At 43.7% G+C, this 21047-nt stretch overlaps 1 protein-coding gene across 2 annotated transcripts in view; it reads right to left on the bottom strand.

Annotated features, from left to right (window-relative positions):
• Window positions 1-12470: 12470 nt before the first annotated feature.
• MTCL1 (microtubule crosslinking factor 1) overlaps window positions 12471-21047 on the bottom strand; it is a 375130-nt gene continuing 366553 nt past the window's right edge. For both annotated transcript variants that reach the window (XM_029591011.1, XM_029591012.1), the window contains exon 15: window positions 12471-13592. In XM_029591011.1, the coding sequence (XP_029446871.1) occupies window positions 13419-13592 (174 nt within the window). In that variant the 3' untranslated portion in view covers window positions 12471-13418. The remainder of the gene's footprint in view (window positions 13593-21047) is intronic.

Genomic DNA, 21047 nt, shown 5'->3' with positions numbered 1-21047 from the left:
TTCCAGGGCAACCCACAAAGATTTACTTGGCAACAAGTGTCTTCCTAATACAGAGAGTTACTCCCGCCCCTCCCCGGCTTTTTTCCCATTATTTTCTCTTCCGAAGAGATCAAAGCCCTGGGATGATCATACCGCAATTACACAAGACTTGGCCATTGCAACTGCATTAAAATTTGCCTCTACCAGGTCAGTGATTTAGTTAACAAGATTTCAAGCATTTGGACACAACTCTCCAAGATGATGCACTGCCTCCTTCTTGCTTTATTTCACTTTGTTTATCATCACTTTTTTCCACTAATCAGTCCATCAGATATCATAAGAACATAAGAAATTGCCATGCTGGGTCAGACCAAGGGTCCATCAAGCCCAGCATCCTGTTTCCAACAGTGGCCAATCCAGGCCATAAGAACCTGGCAATTACCCAATCACTAAGAAGATCCCATGCTACTGATGCAATTAATAGCAGTGACTATTCCCTAAGTAAACTTGATCAATAGCCGTTAATCCCTCCACTATTTGACTGATGTCTCCCAGACATCACTTCGGGGCTTACCCTCTTTACCTCAAATGTTTTTCCTTGTGGGGAAGAATCATTTGTGCCTCCCTCCATGCATAATTTAAATGGTGATACATATAGGATTTGCATCTATGATGGATTACTGCATTTTACCTGGATGGATGCAAACCATTCAGTTTAAAACAACTATTATCTTTTCAGGTGTGCCCTCACTCCCCCAATATACAAAACCACAATTACTGCACCAGTCTTCCCAACCATGAATTGAAGTTCTCTCCGAGGACAATTCTGCTTACTAATTTGCTGTATGCAATTAGCACTTCTGAAGAGGTCACTTCCACTGATTCATTATTAACCAGATATTACATGTGCAATTGTAGAGCACCTGACACAGAATTATTCAACCTTGCACAGTGTCCCGTATCAGTAGCCAAGTGGTTAAGAAAGTTTCCCCATATAAATAAAATATTATCAGGTATTTAAACAATTCCCATGCCAGATGTCTTTATGAGAGAAATAAGAAATTGTCAAAGACAACTTTCTAGTTAATTTGAAATTTATTTCCAAAGTGAACGAAAATTAAGAGAAAATTGAAAAGATATTTTCAATGACAATATTCAATTGTTCACATTTAAAGCAAGACAATTCAACTCTTCAAGCAATAATCAGGTTTTCTTCTCAGATTAGCAAGGAATATTCACAAATCCTTTCATATATATGCATACTCTCTCCAGGATTAACTGACTTACTTATTAATTTCAGTTATCCTAAATACATACATGACATATCATGAAATATAATTCAAACAAATATGGATTATCAAGAGACAGAAATAACTGTACAATTATATATCTTTGCATATATACCAAATGAAATAGACATATATCTCTTAATGAACTGGTATAATAAAATTGAGGCGTAGTTTGGTACCAAACTTAAATTAAGTTTGCATGTGTGAAATGTCTCAGGTGACAATACATGTGAATGGACTTAGCTTTCGTCTCTTCACTGGATGACAGGGTGAAGCTTGTGACTGCTGCTGGCTAGCGTGGGCCAACTGTATACCAGGAAGTCGAGAAGCTTTGGATGCTTGAGACAAGAAGCTAGCTTGTGATGCTGGCATGTGCAGGTGGAATCTTACAAACACCGGACTTGGAAACTCTGGCACTTAGAATCTCTGGTACCTTCAGCTCTTGAACACGTAGTCTTGTCTATACATACTATCCTTACTTAATAAATTAATAAAGGAAAACCCTGTCTCCTTATTCCAATTTCTTGTCACCGATAACTATAGTCTTACTACATGTGGGGTAACACAGGAGCATTAAGGGTAGATTTTAAAACGTGCGTGCACACATGGACGCACAGATTTTATAACATGCACACGCATGTTATAAAATACATGGACCGCACGCATATGTGCAGGCAGCACGTACAAGAGGGGAGAAAACATGCAAAATCGTGCGGCGACAAGATCGGGGCTCCCCCAGTTCCCTCCCAGTCCGCTCCTAAATTGGAGCGGACTGGGAGGGAACTTTCCTACCCCTAACCCTAACCTCCCTTCCCCTCTCCTCCTCTAAAACCCTTTTTTAAATTTTGTTTACCTTTTGTTTAGCAAGTTACTTCAAGGCCCAACCTGAAGTAACTTGCGCACTCTGGCAGCTGGCTGGCGCGTGAGGCTCCTGGACAGCGAGGAATGGTGCTGTCCTGGCCCGCCCCCTTTTGAGGCCCCAACATAATACAAAATGTCATCCTTGTGAGACTTTCCTCGCTCCAAATGTCAAATTCTTACCGAGGTGTACTATGCTGTTTGTATATCTCACTCTGCATGAAAAACTGGCCCCTAAACCCTAAACTACCACCAACACCTCACCTCGAGCTATTAGATGCCCCTCCTATAGGCATATAAATAGTTGCACTGTGAGGGCCTCTCCAGAGGCTCTCTCTCTACTCCACTTCCCCTCCCAAGCCCAGAAATGGCCGAAATGAAATTCAAAAAATTTATCACAAATTGCATTACGGCCGTTTCGATCATATCGCACAGCTTAACGCCAGGAAAAAAGGTGTAGTTATTTCCAGCGTTAAAACCGTGCGACAGCATGCGTTATGCTATCACAGAGAGTGATATTGCCCATCATTTTCATAAATCCTGCCCAAACTCCTCCCTAATCCTGCCTCTTCCCAAAATTTGCATTCACGCTGTGCGCTACAGTTATCACATGCATTAACGCCATAATGCATTTTGATGAATGACCCTATTAGTGTTTTAGATGATTGCAGATCTTCTTTGTCAAGAATCGGCGAAGAATATCAGGAATCTCAGGAACCTACTCATTCATTCATTCACACATTCTATGAAATCCCTTATTTTTTATAGTCATTCAGAATATCGGACTATTAATATTTATCTTGGGCAAAATTTCAAATTTCCAGTGACAATTAAATAAAGGCACTAATTTATATATTAGCTTTACCATTTCTTTAAAATTAGGACTTGCTATAGGTGAGTGTTATTTGGATTGACCTGAATGTTTTTTGTTGTGGTCCTGAGATCTGGATCTATGTCTGTCCTTTAGGAGATTGGTCTCAATCTCCTCTGTATAAGTCGATTTTGACTTTTTATGCATCAATGGAACCTGCTCGATTGCTTCCTTCTGTTGTGAGAGGGGCTGGCATAGGCTGTTGCACCATGTCCTGCGTCAACCGCACTCTGTGCATCGACTTATGTGTCGGATGCGGTCCGTGTGTCATTCTCGACGCCACAGCGGAATCTTGCATCGATAACTGCACCGTCCGTGCGCCGTGCTTCGGTTTCTTCGATGTATCGACGCCATGCGTTGATGGTTGCATCATCTTTGAAGTAGGCCTCGTGTGTTCTAACATCAACAGTGCCTGCTTCGGCGTTTCAGTTTCTTGCGTCGATCCCGACGCTGGTGGCAGACTATGCGTCTGCGCAGTAGTCTGTTTTGGACGCCACGACTCTGATAGATCTCAATGGGTTTGAGAATGAGATCTATGGGGATTTCTGCCCCTAGTGATCTCTTGAGGCCGGTCCTGCCCTCCAGGCCTGGAGGGGAGCGGTTCCATAGACGCGGCTCGCCTTACCTTCGAGCTCCTCGATTTTACCGGCCCTGGCGAAGAATGCGCTTCCGACGGTGGGGCATAGGAGGCCCGAGCCTTGGCCTTTAGATCCTCCATCTTCTGAGCCCGTTGTCATTGGGCCCTCGGCGACATTCTTCCACAGTGGTCACAGACCGCTTGATTGTGGTCTGGTCCAAGGCATCTGTAGCAGCGATCATGTCCATCCATGATGGACATGATCTTGCCGCATGAGCAGAGTTTGAAGCCTGAAGGCCTCAGAGCCTTTTTTGACATTCTATCTTTAAACTGAGAAAAATTAGCTGAGGAGTGTGAAGCTCTGTGTGCGTTCCCGTATGTGGAAAGAAACAGACTGAGGAGATTTCTGTTTCCTGCGCGGGAACTCACGCACAGCCGCACAGAGCAAAGCTCTGACTCCTTCTTTGGAAGCTCCGCTTCCAGGGCCCTGATTGACAGTTCCCATGACAGCATGGCTAATTCAGCCCTGCTATCGACGGGAAAAAATAAATACACTCGATAGCTGGGAAGAGCTCCTGGGGCATGGGGAGTAAGGACCCTAAATGACATCACTAATGACATCAAGGACTAACTAGTAAAATGCCTGTAAGCTCTTTTTAAGTAAAAATAAGTCTTTAAGTAATTTTAAAGTTTAAAAACCTAGAGTTTTTAATGTGCAATATTTGAAGAGGCTCCCATAAATGTTTTAAAAAGGCTACTCATTCATTTTAATACCTTTTGGGGGAAGGGGTCAGAGGATCTATAAAACTTTGAAAATTCAGTGGTGGTCATGAGAAGACTTTAGTGTGATTTATGTAAAAATGAGGCTTTGAAAAAGTTTAATTAAAAAGTTATAAGTAGTTCTGGAGTCCAGATAATAAATACAGATCCATAGGAAAAGTTTGTTCTGTATTGATTAACATCTAAGAGATGTTAAAGAAGCTTTTGGCTGTTTTTTTTTAATTGTTTTAAAATGTTTTTAAATTCAGACATTGAACCTGGAGAGCGTTTTGAGGGGTTTTCATGAGATTTCAAGTAAATGAATGCTGTAGTAGTGTTGTGAATGTTGAGAGGGTGGATTCGAGGTGTTTATTATATTTTGGGAAAAGTTACATTTTATTTTAAAGTTGAGTCTCTGCTACTTTGGAAGGGATGGGCTCCACTAGTTCAAACATCAGAGTAACTGTAACAGGGGAAGCTGTTGCTATAGAGTCTCCCTGACAATGGAGATTTGTTAAAATTTTTGAAGTGAAAAGCCAGCATAATGTTACTAAGAACATAAGAAAATGCCATACTGGGTCAGAGCAAGGGTCCATCAAGCCCAGCATCCTGTTTCCAACAGTGGCCAATCCAGGCCATAAGAACCTGGCAAGTACCCAAAACTAAGTCTATTCCATGTTACCATTGCTAATGGCAGTGGCTATTCTCCAAGTGAACTTAATAGCAGGTAATGGACTTCTCCTCCAAGAACTTATCCAATCCTTTTTTAAACACCGCTATACTAACTGCACTAACCACATCCTCTGGCAACAAATTCCAGAGTTTAATTGTGCGTTGAGTAAAAAAGAACTTTCTCCGATTAGTTTTAAATGTGCCCCATGCTAACTTCATGGAGTGCCCCCTAGTCTTTCTACTATTTTAAAGTCAAAGCACTTTTAAAATATTTTTCTTTGTGAAGATAAACAAAAGTAAAAGTGGATTAAACATCTCTTTAGCATTATTATTCACTAATAGGATGGTTAATTGTTAAATACTTGTCCTTATTTACCTCAGACTAAGAGGTAAGGAACTATTTTGTTTAATGGCCTCATTCAAAGTAATAATCCCTTGAATCTAATATAGTAGTAGCAGTTTTTAGAATACTGAGGGGGTTCCTGAGCTGGCTGAAGAGAGGACTGAAGGTCTGCATTGCTGTTTGTCCCAGTGGCCTAGTGGAAAACACTGATTAGCTGAAGATAGCTAGGGAACACAATGAATGATTGTAAAATTGTTTGTGGGTATGTTTATTAGATTTCTTAAGGTAAGGAAGAGTGGAATTTTAAAATGTATTTTAATTTTTACTGATCTGCAAGAATTCTTTTGTCAATCTTGATAGTGGTTGAATGTCATATGAATAGATGAATGGTAGAATATTTTCATGAATTTCCACAAAGATTTAGTGAAATTTTAAATGCTAAATTATAGCATTGGGATATAAAACTGGTGTAGATAAAACAGTATCTCCTCATTTTATTTGAGATTTGGGATGTAAAACTGGTATCAGCTTACTCCGCAGCATGTGGCTACATTGGACGTTGACTACATTGATGTATGGTCTCGATCTTCCTCATCAGCCTTACAAATATATTCCGATTTTTCCTCAAGATCGAAACATAGGAAAAAAACACGGGGTTTTCCAAGAACCTCTCACTAAAAAGAGGAAAATAAGTGCAGACTCAACCACAACCACAAAAAGTGGGAAAGGCAAAAGAAGATATCTTAACAGGAGCCCTATCTCCACGACATCATCAGGGGCAATCAAAGCCTCGCATGCCACCTCAAGTGCAGCAGGCTTTTTCTCAGTTAACAGAAGCACTTTCTGGGTTCTTTGACTCGTTACAGTCCAGTTTTACTCTGCCTCCTTCTCCGGTTACGAGTTTACCACACTCACTGGCAACATCAAGGGAGCGAATGCCAGAACCCACCACAAAAACTCCTCCATCAAGTCCGCCACGTCCAATCATGCTACCGTCTTTGCCTGTCCCACTACAGTCTCCACAGATGTCCCCGGACATGTCCACGGGATACCCTTCGGATCCACCGGATGACCCTCCCGAGCCATATTCACCTCTGGAGGATTTGTCCTACCCTAAATTTTTAGAGAAGGTAGGATCCATTCTCCAACTGGACGTCCAGAAGGTACCCGATCCACGAGCAGAAACACTGGGGCTCCTAAAGAGTTTTGATCTTCCAGCTGAGCAGACGTCCTTACCGTCCCACAAGGTTCTGGATGAGGTTTTAGAGAAATCGTGGGAGATACCTTTCACAACGGCGCCAGTGTCTCGAAAAGCAGATTTGAAATTTCGAATGAAACAATCCCCGTATTACACACCACCACAACTTCCCCACAATTCCATTGCGGTAGAATCCACCATACAGTGCGCTAAAAAGTCAAAATTGCATGCATCGGCACCCCCGGGTAGGGACAACCACTGTTGGGATGAATTTGCAAGATAAACCTTTCAAGCAGCAATGTTATCTGCTCATTTTCACCAAAACCAATTTTACATTCTCCAATATCTTTATGAATGTGTCCAGATGGTCAAGGGTATGCTCTTCACCTCAGAGCTTATAGGGCAGTCACCACAGCAACCAATTCAAGACATAGAAGAGGGTATTCGGTATTTGCTCAGAACTGTTTATGAAGCATTTGAAACCTCCTCCAGATCGTCCGCAACAGCAATAGCGGCTCGCAGGATAGCATGACTTCGTGTTAGCACAATTCGAGAAGATGTCCACAGCAAGCTCACGAACCTACCATGTAAAGGGGGGAATCTCTTCAGAGATAGATTTCAAGAGACAGTTACGAGTCTGAAGGAACAAGCAGTAGCGGTTCAGTCTTTAGCTGCCCCATCAACCTACCCTTCACAAAGGAGATATACTCCAATGGGACATAGAGAATCATACTTCCATCGACCTTACCGACCCTATGCATCTTACCGACTGGTGGTCTACCAACCACAACAGAGACCGCAACAAACACAATCACAGAGGTGAAGAGGTCATGCCAGGTCCCAGCGCAACCAGGGACAACAACCTTCCGTGCCATCCAAACCTTCACAATCTTTTTAAAGATTCCGTTGCCGCCACCACCAGCCACCCTGCCGGGCAGAACAACATCAAGACTGACGGCGTGGCCGGCCATAACCTCCGATCGTTGGGTCTTAGACATTATTCAGAATGGTTACCAACTTCCCTTTTCACAGTTGCCCCCCTTCCACATCTAGTAACATCAACACATCAGGGGCTACAAACACAATTAGCAAAAGAACAGCAACAGGGAGAGCGGTGCGTTCAATTCCTCCATTTGCCCACAACAAGAGTTTTTATTCACTATACTCCCTAATTCCCAAGAAGTCCAGGGGCCTTTGGCCGATCTTGGATCTCAGAGAATTGAACAAGTACCTGGTGAAAGAGAAATTCAAGATGGTATCCCTGAAAACCATTCTACCTCTACTTCACCCAATGACTGGATGTGCTCCATAGATCTAAAAGATGTGTATACGCACATCCCTATTCACCCATCTTCGTGGCGTTACCTGTCCTTTCAATTCATGGGCAAACATTACCAATATGTGGTACTACCGTTCGGACCCTCAGCGGCCCCCAGAGTATTTACGAAGTGCATGGCAGTGGTGGTGGCTTCCCTCCGGCAGAAAGGTATGAGGATATTTCCCTACCTCGACGATTGGCTTCTAGTGGCAGCAAGCCCATCCATCCTACTACAACTGCAGCTGTTGATCCAATGTTTGGACGAGCTGGGGCTAGTCATCAACTATGAGAAGTCGACATTAGTTCAGACTCAAATTCTGCAGTTCATAGGAGCACGATTGGATACCACTCGGAGCCGAGCCTTTCTACCAGAGGACAGACGATTGGAAATGCAATGTCTACTTCACGCACTCAGATTGACACAATGCCCTTCAGCGCATCAACTACATACAGTACTGGGACACATGGCGGCAGCCATCTACACAGTACCCAACTCATGCTTACATATGCGCCGCCTCCAGTGGGGTTTGAAAATTCAGTGGAAGCAACACACAATCTTTAAATGCACAAATGACCCTCACCCAAGCAATGTCTACCGACATCAACTGGTGGCTCAACAAAATGACACTGACCAAGGGTGCCATTTTTAACACTCCCCCGCACATCACAGTGCTAACCACGGATGCATCTCGCAGGGGTTGGGGGAGCACATTTAGATCATCTGGAATCACAAGGCCAATGGTTCCACTACGAGAGGCACTTACAGATCAATCTGTTAGAACTCAGAGCAATTCGAAATGCAATACAAGCCTTTCTTCCCCATCTGCAAGGACTTCGGGTGATGGTCTACACCGACAGCCAAGTAGCAATATTCTACATAAACAAGCAAGGAGGGTCAGGTTCATGGACCCTCTGCCGAGAAACACTGCTCATCTTCGACCACGCACACCGCCACTCCATCCATCTGCAAGCAACTTACCTGCCAGGGGTAATCAACACTCAAGCAGACAGGCTCAGCAGAGTGTTCTACCCTCACGAGTGGGCTCTCAATCACCAAGTGACTCGCGACATTTTTGCTCAGTGGGGAACTCCGACCTTAGATCTCTTCACCATGGAAAACAATGCGAAGGTTCCTCGATTCTGCTCAGTTTGGCCCAGTCAACATCGGATAGCACAAGATGCTTTCCTGATTCTGTGGACAACAGAGCTAATGTATGCGTTTCCTCCGATTCCTCTTATCACCAGATCTATTCAGAAGTGTATACAATACAAAGCACAGCTCATATTCATAGCCCCAGCTTGGCCTTGACAACCGTGGTTCACCTTCCTGCTGGACCTGTCCATCACAGATCCCATCCCACTGCCGGATCGACCAGACCTCTTAATGCAAGAGGAAGGATCTCATCAACACCCTATGCACTTCTCCTTGCACTTGACAGCATGGAGGCTGAGCAGCTCCTCCTTGTAGAACAAGGGATATCCTTAGAGGCACATGAAGTCATATTGCATTCTAGCAAACCGTCCACTAGATGCAATTACCAATTCAAGTGGAATAGATATTCAACTTGGTGTAATTCAAAGGGCATACAATCCTTAGACTGTGTTCTCCTGAAGCCCTGCTTGACTATCTCTACACTTTGTACAAGCAAGGACTGGCAATGGCATCTGTACGAGTCCATCTCAGCGCTATTGCAGTGTATCATAGACCACATCTGGGCCATTCAATTTTGTCTCATCCACTGGTCGCCAGATTCATCAAAGGATTGCTTCGACTTCGGCGACCAATCGCTAAACCTCCAGTACTATGGAATCTCAACCTAGACTTGGAGCAGTTAATGCTTTCGCCATTTGAGCCGCAAGACTCAGCCCACATCAGATACCTCAAATGGAAAGTTGTGTTTCTAGTGGCAGTGATCTTGGCACAGCAAGTAAGTGAGCTACAAGCCCTGGTGCATTATACTCCCTATCTACAATTTTATCATCACAAAGTTGTACTGCGCACACATCCATCTTTTTTTTTTTTTTTTTTACCAAAGGTGGTATCGCAATTCCATTTAAATCAATCTATTGAACTTCCAACGTTTTTTCCAAAACCACACGGGAACGATAGAGAACGTTCTTTATACACATTGGACTGCAAGTGGGCTTTAGCCTACTAAAAACAGCTCACTCAATCACCAAAGCAAGCATCACAATTGTTTGTCTCCTTCCATCCAGAGACACTGGGTACTCCGGTGGCGAAAAGGACTATTTCTAGCTGGATAACACAGTGTATTCAATTTTGTTACAACAAACAACATTTGTCTCTTCCGTCTCCACCGACAGCCCATCAAATAAGAGCGGTGGCGACTTCAGTTGCGCATTTGAGACACATACCGCCCAGTGACATCTGCAAGGCAGCCAAATGGTCTTCACTCCATACCTTTACGTCCCATTACTGCCTAGATCAGCAAGCGTCAGATGATGCCAGGATGAGGAGAGCGATTCTTCAATCCTTAACATAATATTGGAGTCGACTATCCACTGAATATTGATCACACACAACAACAACAACAACAAAAATCACTATCAACGTGCATGATCAGGAGCTACGGACTCCCATGACAGCATGGCTAATTCAGCCCTGCTATTGACAGGAAAAAGCAAGTTTGCTTACCGTAAACAGTGTTTCCATAGATAGCAGGATGAATTAGCCATGCTGACCCACCCGCCTCCCTAGATAATTGACATGTTCTACTTACGTTCATATATAGCTTAATTATAGACTGAGGAGATGTCTGTTTCCTGAGCTTGAACTCACGCGCAGCTGCACAGTGCAAAGCTCTGACTCCTTCTTTGGAAGCTCCGCCTCCCGGGTCCTGATTGACAGTTCCCATGACAGCATGGCTAATTCATCCTGCTATTTACGGAAACACTGTTTACAGTAAGCAAACTTGCGTTTATATCTAATCTTTTAGAACTTCTGCAACGGCAAATGCGCTGACACACACTTTTTTATTATTTTAATTTAAATTTAAAACCTGCCTCCGTAGGACTTAGGACCTGCATGGGAGAGAAGAGACCTGAAGCAGCAGCAGTGCTGACATCTGCTGCCTGCTCTGGTCTCCCATAGCACATTTTTTTTTTAAAATTATTTCTTAACTTTTGTTTCCATGCCGGCGGGAGTTCCCACTCTCCTACAGCACCTCCAACCAATGCCCGCCATCCCAGCACTCCAACGCACATCGGCGCATCAGAGGACGCATCGAGAGGCCCAGAGCAGTCATGGCAATTAAAAACAGCTGCCTGCTCGTGTCCCGATGCTTCTCTCCTTCTTCCTCAGCAGCACACGTGGCAGATACCTCTTTACTCGCGGCACCCATTCCGCCTCAACCTCAAATGTGGCTCAAGCCGCCGAAATCCTCCTTACACTCGCAGTAAAAGCCGCTCACAAAAAAAGAAAATAAACAAACGCGGAGTCCATGCCACTGAAGCACGCTCCTCTCCCGGATCCTCCCTCTCCCAAACGTGGCGAGCAGGCCGCTAAAAACCTTGACTGCGGCATCCTGCCACTTTACTTTCAAAACACTGCGTTTCAGCCGCTGAAACACTTTTTTTTTTCTTCTTGGGCCCTCCCAGACATCAAGGCCAGCTCTGACCCTAAAAAAAACCAAAAACTGGTGCAGTACCACAGGCCATTCAAGCCCCACCACACAGTTGCAAGAATGTATTTATTAATTTCTTTATTTTCTCTTCATCTATCTACACAATGAAACCCAGTTCACATCTCTCTAGCTAACTGTTGGACTCCCTGCCCAGCCACATATTTTAGTCTTCAAAAACTCTTTACATATCTTTGTATCTTTCCTTTTATATATAACATCTTTATATATATGTCCTCTTCATACATATTTCTGAATAAACTGCACTAAAGAATTAGTTAGATTTTTTTTTTTTTTGAAGGGTGGGGGAAGATCGTAGATTTAGGTTAAATATGCCAAACATGGGGATAAAATTTAAAATAGGAGATAAAGATTTTAAATATGGTAATTTTACTAAGTATAAAATAATTATCAATAATACTGTTCATTAAGAGCAGGAGTTTTTTCTATAGGCCATAGAGGGATAGGGTAGACCCTGTACGTGGGAGATATTTGCTAGAAATAAGTTTTGGTGAGAGTACAGGGGGTATGATAAGGGAGAAGGTTGGAACAGGGGTTGGTTTCATGTTTTAAAACTGGTTAGGAGTAATTTAGGTTGGAATATTACTGTATTTTTTATCTGATCAAATGAGAGCAACATAGCTATTAACTTATGTCTGAGATTTTGTTCACTACTGTTACATACCTGTTCCGTGATCAATTTTCATAAAAATCCAGTTATTAAATATGTATGTGTATCCATTGTAGTGGAGCAAAATTTCAACAAATAGATTTAAAAATAATAAATAAATAAATGTAATAAGGCACCATCGCCTTTGAAAGAATCTAAGTTGGGTGACGGGTTAACTAGTTGGCTCTGTGGAAAAACTGGATGTTGAACATGAAAAGATTTTGATTCTTGGCTGGATTTTGAGAGACAGTAAATGTCTGGGATCCATGGTAAAACAAGGAAGCCCAAGTCAACGGGTTGTAAATACTGAATTTTATTTCCACATTGCCATGGCCCTGTAAAGACTTCTAAACACATCTCTTACAATTTTGTATTGCCCATAATTCTCAGCATTTTCTCCAAACAAAAAAAAGGTGTTTTCAGTTGACACTGTACATACATAGCCAGTCGATATAACAATAATTTAAAAAGTCTTTTTTATAGAGTCAATGCCAGGATACCAACAAAAGTACAGTACAAGTAAAATCACAATATTACAGAGGAACTTTAGACTCAAGTAGACTGGTGGTAGAGTACAGAAGAAATATGTACATGCACTAAAGTGCTAGAAACCCAATGGCATGCAAGTCAAGTATTGTACGCATAGAGAGCTAACTGTAAGACCTTCTAAATCATTTTGCCAGGTTTCCCCTCCAGTTTCTAAAACACATTTCTGCTCAGCTATAGTTGAAATGGCTTTCTTCACTACTGCTTCAGACATGAAGCACTTTTATGAATTTTGTTCTGTAAGTTTCAACACTAACATTGTAACAGAATAAAATTAAATAAAAAAACCTTATCTATGAAAAGAAAATGTAACAGTGCAAAAATAACAAAAAGGGTACCGAGTACTGAACGAGAGAGAGCATCCGGATTCCGTTAAAAAGATATTTCTTCTTTTGATTATCTTAGTTGCCTTTTTTGTTTTTTTTTTGCTGATATCCTGTATGTAGAAAAGATGAAGACAAAAATAGTTTTCTGAGCTATGAAAAAAAATGAAGTTGTTACAGGCACATAAACTGTTTCATTCTAGAAACATCTCTATTCATTTCACAGGTTGAACATTCATCAGCTGCAGTCTGCGTTCCCGACCATTGAATGTACGGTCCATCTCTGGTCCTCAGGAGGGTGCTAGTATGCATATTACACTGAATTACTCTGTGATAATTCATGCAGGCTTGCATCACTGGTTTAGTTTCCCCGCTCATGGTTCTCTGCACTCTGTTTCTTCTGAGAAGGACAAATCTCCTGTTGACTGAGACGGTGAGGCAATAGGGGAATGTGAGGCCCATCTTGAAGGTAGGCGCCGATTTGCTGGTCTCTCTGGCCGGGAGAAGCAGGATTCAAGGGAGGGAGCTAGTGCAGAACTGGGGAGTTCCTTGACAGTGAAGAAACAGAAAATTAGTGAGCAGCACAGAAACCGCCTTGTTTTACAGAAAAAGCATGATCACATTTGTAAATTTAGCTCATGTTTCAGTAGCAATAGCGTTCATCCTCTTGCAAAGATCTCTACATCTGCATTCAGTGCAAACAAAAAGCAAGACAGAAAGGAACAGGATATCCAAAATGCAACTTCAACTTCTCAAGCTATTGATCATGAGCCCTGGAAAATACACATACTGATAATTCAGCAAAAGCCACTATCCAGATGATCCGGTGTTTCTGGTTATGAAAATGCTGGGGTTTTTTTCCTGTTTGTTCATCTAATTTATAGCGTAGATTTCAAAGCATGTTCTAGACTTTTCAACCCTCTCCAACTGGAGGTCAGCTAAATAGCTGCATCTGATAGCCATAATAAATCATTACTTGCTCTTATAGTTGACTAGCTTCAAGGTTTAAGAACTTAGTGACATTTAAATATGAAAATCTACTCTCACTAGACCATAACAAACAGCAGCACAAAAGAAAACTGTATAGCAGTGAGTTAAACATTTATAGTAAATTTTAAGTACAAGAGACCAATTAAACCTTTTCTAGCTTTGTGTGTCTGGTGTTTTTCTCTCTCCATCTCCATCTCGATCCATATTCTCTTATTTGTCTATTTTCTCTTTCCATTCATTCTCTCTTTGAACATCTGTTTTTGTCCTTGTTTTGCTATTTCCTATCTCCCTTCCCAAAATTAATCCTGTCCTGTTTCTTTTCCTCCCCAATGTTCTTTTCTATCACTCCCCTCATCACTCCTCCTAACATTCTCATTGTAATTTTAATTTCCTTTCCTTGTTCTTCTGCAGGCTTCTTACTCCCCCATTTACCCTTCCCTCTGCAGCCTTCTTCCTTTTCTCCATATACCTGCAACAGTATCATGGAATAGACGTAGTTTTTTGGGTACTTGCCAGGTTCTTATGGCCTGGATTGGCCACTGTTGGAAACAGGATGCTGGGCTTGATGGACCCTGGGTCTGACCCAGTATGGCATGTTCTTATGTTTGGTATGTTCTTAACTCTCACCTCCTCTTTTACTATCTCTGCTCTGCACCCCTATTTTATTCTGGTGCCCATTTTGATTACCCCAGCACTGCTCCCACTAATAACCCCCCTTGGATCTCACCATGGCCACACCAGCAAGCCACCAGTATCACTCCAGTCCATCAAAAGCACTCCCCCCTGGCATAGTGGCCTGGCCCTTCACCACAGCTATCCCAGCAAAGTTACTAATGGCAGCTCTAGCACAGGTTCTACTGTCAGCCCTAGCATGGTTCCCAATGATGACTCTCAGAGCCTGCCAACACCACTTCCCAAGCACAGCTCCTGATGGAAGCCCTACCAGCCCTGTGGCAACCAGAACCCCCCTCATTCCCACTTGTCCCTGGCAGATAAAAAAAATAATTTTTCATACTATCACCAAGAATCTGGTCTTCCTTCACACAGCAGAGGAATGCTGCAGGAAGCACTATTGCATTACCAAACCCATAAATGCACTGTAAAAAGTTAGTTTTGATTCAATTTTTGTGGTACTGGGAAATTTGTCTTATAATAAATGATGGCAGATAAAGACCAAAAATGGCCTATACAGTCTGCCCATTTGAGATTTGTCAACTTTGAGCAGTTGGGGCGTACATAGTCTCAGACTCAGTTTCAGACTTTTTAAGCTATCCCAGTCATCTAAGGCGAGAACACTATGGTCATGTATGTAAGAGGAGACACCATAAGGTATGGCAGACAAGATCTGATTTATTACATATCCAATTGGTCAAGCAGCCAACTTTACTGCCACCTCATACTTGGTCATTTATTTGATCAATGCCAGATCTATTAGGAGCAGAATTATAGTTTACCATGATATTTTAAGTAGATAATTAGCTAGATATTTTCTGCATTTCAGAGAATTGAATTTTAGATACTAATCATATGTTGTTGTCACAACTGTGTCCACCAAATTATCTTTAATTCTCTAAACTTCGCCAGTCAGACGGAAGGTGGGCCATTAATATTAGTTAAGATCTCCTTTTCATATGTGGCGCTTGGCATCTCGGCTCCTTCTGAGGTACTATTTGTCTGCAATAAGTATTGGGGAATTTGATTATTTTATTGTTCCCCAGGCATGGCTCACTACTAACTACTCTCCAGTTACTGTGACACTAATGGAAATTAAGTTAGAATTTAAGAGCATTGTTCTGGGAGATTTCAGCCTCCATGTGGAAGAGGTTCCGCCTGCCGCTCCTTGTGAGAGTATTTTGGCCTCCTATGTCTGCCCTTGGATGAGAGCAACTGGTTCATGAGTCTACTCACCACTGTGGTCCCATGCTTGACCTAATTTTTTTTAAGTGAGAAAGTTGTTTCACTCTTAGCTCCTGTGATCACCTGTCATGAGATCCGTTGGAAGGACAGTCATTTAATTGTGTTCAACTTAAAATCACTCATTAATCCACCCGGATGAGAACATTGGCACTATACAGTACCTACAGCATGGTCATATTGTTTTGAATCATCTTTGATTAGTTTGGTTACCTAGAATTATCTCCCTTACTATTATGAACATGGAAGATGCTGCTAACAGCTGGCATGATTCTTTACATTATAAGCTGTCAGTGAAGCAGCACCACGTAAACCCACAAAAACTAAGAAAAATAATAGGGTACCCTGGTTTTCACAAGAGCTCAGAGTAGCAAATGAGAATGTCGATGTTGCAAATCGCACATGGATGGCTTGGTAGAATGCAATCGTACACTTAACTTATATAAGGAAAACATTATTGCTTCAAAAATGGTATTTATTAATAAGACCATCCAAGTAGCAGGGACCAGGTCTCATGAACTATTCTGGGCAGTTTCTCACTTAACTGGTTTAAAATCATGAGAGGTCTAGAACAGGTAGATGTGAATCTGTTATTTACTCTTTTGGATAATAGAAAGACTAGGGGGCACTCCATGAAGTTAGCATGTGGCACATTTAAAACTAATCTGAGTAAGTTCTTTTTTACTCAACCCACAATTAACAATGGAATTTGTTGCCAGAGGATGTGGTTAGTGCAGTTAGTGTAGCTGTGTTTAAAAAAGGATTGGGTAAGTTCTTGGAGGAGAAGTCCATTACCTGCTATTAATTAGTTGAAAACAGCCACTGCTATTACTAGCAACAGTAACATGGAATAGACTTATTTTGGGTACTTGCCATGTTCTTAGGACTTGGATTGGCCACTGTTGAAAACAGGATGCTGGGCTTGAGGGACCCTCGGTCTGACCCAGTATGGCCTGATCTTATGTTCTTTGGTGACTCAAACTTGTTTAGTGAGCCAGTTGTATCCAGACACATTGGCAATTTTTTTCCAGAAAAAAAACTGGGGATTTATGTAATAAATTTGTATCTGTCTTCACCAATCCTGTAGTCTGATCGTCCAATTTAGATATGAAACGGGAGCAGTTTGAAATAGTTTCCCAAGAGGAAATTTTTGGTTTAGTAAAATCTATGAATTTTGCAAGCTGTCACCTTAACCCATGCAAAACAGTAGTGTTGAAAGCTATCGCTGAATACCTCAGGTTTCCCTTGATTCATTTAGATAATGCCTCATTATCAGAGGGTTAACTAGCTGAATTGTTAAAGCATGACTCAGGCTTAGCAGAGGAAGAGGAGGAGTCTGAAGTGGCCTGAGGCACTGCAAGGCCACCATCCTCCTCCTATTTCCAGATAAGATGGGTGAGTGGGGGGGATCAGGGGTGGGAGGAAGCTATATGCCTTCTCACTGCCACCAATATGGTTTTCTATGGACCCCAACCTCCTGCAACAATTTGGCTAGGACTGGCCAGTGTTGCAGCAAGAGCCGAATTTGAGGCCCTTACTGCGGTTGCAGAATGCAGGAGATTTTTTTTTTTTAACTTCTTTCCTGCATTTCCGCTGTTTCAGAAGTTACAAAGAGAATGAGTCATACAACCCCTGAAATGTTCTCCACAGAAAATAGCAGAGTTGCTTACCTGGTACAGGTGTTCTCCTAGGTCAGCAGGATGTTAGTCCACACACACATGGGTGACATCATTAGATGGAATCTGGCATGGAAATCTTATGTCAAAGTTTCTAGAAAATCTGACTGGCACACTGAGCCTGTACAGTGTGCCACTATCCACGTGTCCATGTGGGGTCCCTTCTCAGCCTCGTAGGAAACCCAACTCCGCGGAGTGGTGGGTGGGTTTCATGAGGACTAGCATCCTGCTGTCCTAGGAGAACACCTGTTACAGACAAATAACTCTGTTTTCTCCTAGGACAAGCAGGATGGTATTCCTCACACATGGGTGAATCCCTAGCTACAGGCTGTTCCCGAACAGCAAGCAAAATCAACACTAACCAGGTGCCAACAGGCACAACAACACAGGTGCTATTCGTAACAGAGGGAGACAGCCTGAACCCGAAAAAAGGGCCCTAGGCAGGAAGAATTGAGTTTCACAGCTGAAAGAGATTCCGGAGGACAGACTGGCTGAAGCTGCTATCATGTTGGCCATCCCTGTCCAGACAGTAGAGAGAGGCAAAAGTGTGGAGAGAACTCCATGTCACAGCCTTGCAGATCTCGTCCACGTGAACTGCTCTCAAGTGAGCCACTGAAGTTGACATGGCTCTGACAGAATGAAGCTTGACATGGCCCCCAAGTTACAGTCTCACCTGAGTATAGCAGAAGGAAATGCAATCTGCCAGCCAGATGGACAAGATCTGCTTAGCAATCACAACTACCAATCTATTCCTGTCAAAAGAGATAAAGAGTTGTGTAGAATGCCTATGGCCTGCTTGTCGCTCCAAACAGAAGGCTAAGGCTTTCTTGCGATCCAGACTGTGCAAAGCCCATTCACCCTTGTGCGAATGAGGTCTGGGAAACAAGGTAGGCAGAACAATTGACTGGTTAAGATGAAAATCTGTCACCACCTTAGGTAGGAACTTGGAGTTGTGTGCGCAAAACCACTCTATCATGGAAGAATTTTGTGTAGGGTGGATACGTCACTAAGGTCTGAAGCTCACTGACTCTGTGCGCTGATGTGACTACGACCAAAAAGATAACCTTCCAGGTCAGGTCACAAGAACGCAGCAGCTCAAAAGGATCTTTCATGAGCTGAGCCAACACTATATTGAGGTCCCAGGAGACAGCGGGGGCCTCAAAGGCGGATTCAGCTGTAGTAAGCCCTGCATAAAGTGGCCCACAATGGGTTGCAAAGAGATGGGCAAGCTGGTCTTTAAGCAAGCTAGCATCCAAAAGGTGCAGGAGGTATTCCAGAAGCTTTGGCGCAGAGCAGGAGAATGCATCCAGGCCATGGTGTTCACATCAGGTGGAAAACCTCTTCCACTTCAGGCTTTAAGATTCCTAGTAGAAGGTTTCCTGGAAGCCACCAGGACTTGAGATACATCGGAGAGGTCAAGAGGCTTCAGGATTAGCCTCTCAACATCCAGGCCATCAGGGACAGGGCCTGGAGGTTAGGGTGGCACAGTGTCCCCATATCCTGCGTGATGAGGTCTGGGGCAGTCCCCAGACTGATCGGTTCCTGGATGGAGAGGTCCCTCAAGAGTGGAAACCAAACCTGCCTCGGCCAGTGCAGAGCTATGAGGATCATAGTTCCCTTGTCCTGTTGAAGCTTCAGGAGAGTCTTCAACACTAGGGGAAGTAGAGGATAGAGAAGGCCCTTGCGCCAATGGCGGGCAAAGGCATCTATGGCTGGTTTGCCATCCTCCATGTAAAGGTAGCAGAATTGATCCATCTTCCTGATGCAAGGGGATGTGAACAGATCCACCTCCGGTGTTCCCCAGTGATGGAAGATCCGATCCACAACCTCTTGTTTCAGGGACCACTCATGAGGTTGGAAGACATGACTCAGCCTGTATGCCACCACATTCGTTGTCCCGGCCAGGTACATGGCTTGGAATGCCATTCCCTGCGACAGAGCCAAGACCAGAGCTGAATGGCTTCTTGGTACAGGAGGAATGATCCCATACCTCCCTGCTTGTTGATGCACCACATTGATACCTGGTTGTCGGTCTGGATCAGAATCACTTTGTTGTCCAGCCGATCTCTGAACGCCCACAGCGCATACCGGATCGCACAAAGCTCCAGGATGTTGATCTGGCAATATGCCTCTTGGGCAGTCCACAAGCCCTGGGTGCTGAGCCCTTCGACATGGGCACCCCACCCCAGATTGGATGCATCCGTAGTTAACACAATCTAGACAAGGGGATCTTGAAAGGGCACTCTCTTTGTTCCAAGTTGGTAAGAGTCTCCCACCAAGACAAGGAGTTCCAGAGAGGTGGAGTAATGTGGATATGGGTGTAGAAGTCCTGGGTGGCCTGTGGCCACTTGGACCACAAAGTCCACTGGGCGCTGTGCATGTATAAGTGAGATAATGGACAGACACAGCCATGTGCCCTAATAGTTGCAGCATGCTAAGTGCCAAGTCAGCCAACTCTGATGGACCACTCCTGCCAGATATGCCAACATGAGCACCCAATCTCGGGAAAGATACGCTCGAGCTTGAGCTGTGTCCAATCTGGCACCAATGAAGTCCAGCTGAGGTGACAGGTCGAAATGGGATTTTGGTTAGTTGATAAAATAAACCCCCAGGGTCTCTATCACCTGAATGTTCAAGAGTAGCGACCGCACTGCTCCCTCCTGGAAGGGGCTCTTGACGAGCCAATTGTCCAGCACGGCCAGGCACTTGGTGAAGACGCATTGGGCCAAGGCCAGGCCGAATGGCAATACTATGACTGAAAATATCGCTCGCCTACCACAAACCGTAGGTACTTCCTGTGCCCGTAGAAGATCCCGATGTGGGCGGAGGCGTCTTTGAGATCGAAGGAGCAAAGCCAATCCCCCCTTTGTAAGCGGGGAATCAGGGTCCCCAGACAAACCATATTGAACTTTTCTTTCTTTAGAAACTTGCTCAAGTTCAAGATGGGATGAAGTCCCCCTGTCCTTTTCGGAATCTGGAAATTTCGAGAGTTGAACTCCTGCCCCAGCTGACTCAGCAGAACAGGATCGACGGCTCTGGCTGTCACAAGAGCAGCAAGTTCTGTCAACAACATTTCCTGATGCAAGGACTGACCCGAGGGGCATGGGGGAGAGTCTGGAGGGACACCCCAAGATTCAGCCAGTACCCCCGGTGCATGATGGATAAATCCCACTGGTCCAATGTCATGCTGGTCTAATGGTCCCAAAAGAACTGTAGTCTGCCCCCAACCAGAAGGTCTTGCATTGAAGGTACTGGTGGCTGGCTGATTCCTCCTTGCGCACGTCAAAACCCTGTAGCTGGGCCTGACTGGGGTGATGGCTGAGATTTGGGGGGGACACTGCCTAGCATAGCCCCTAGATCCTGCCCACTGGCTTAGGCATGAGAAGCAGGAGGATAGTACTTCCTTTGGCAGAAAAAGGACCT

The sequence above is a fragment of the Rhinatrema bivittatum genome, chromosome 2 (assembly GCF_901001135.1).
Source record: "Rhinatrema bivittatum chromosome 2, aRhiBiv1.1, whole genome shotgun sequence".
Taxonomy (NCBI): Eukaryota; Metazoa; Chordata; class Amphibia; order Gymnophiona; family Rhinatrematidae; genus Rhinatrema; species Rhinatrema bivittatum.
Note: the sequence above shows the minus strand (reverse complement) of the source record. Positions and strands in the feature narration are given on the sequence as shown.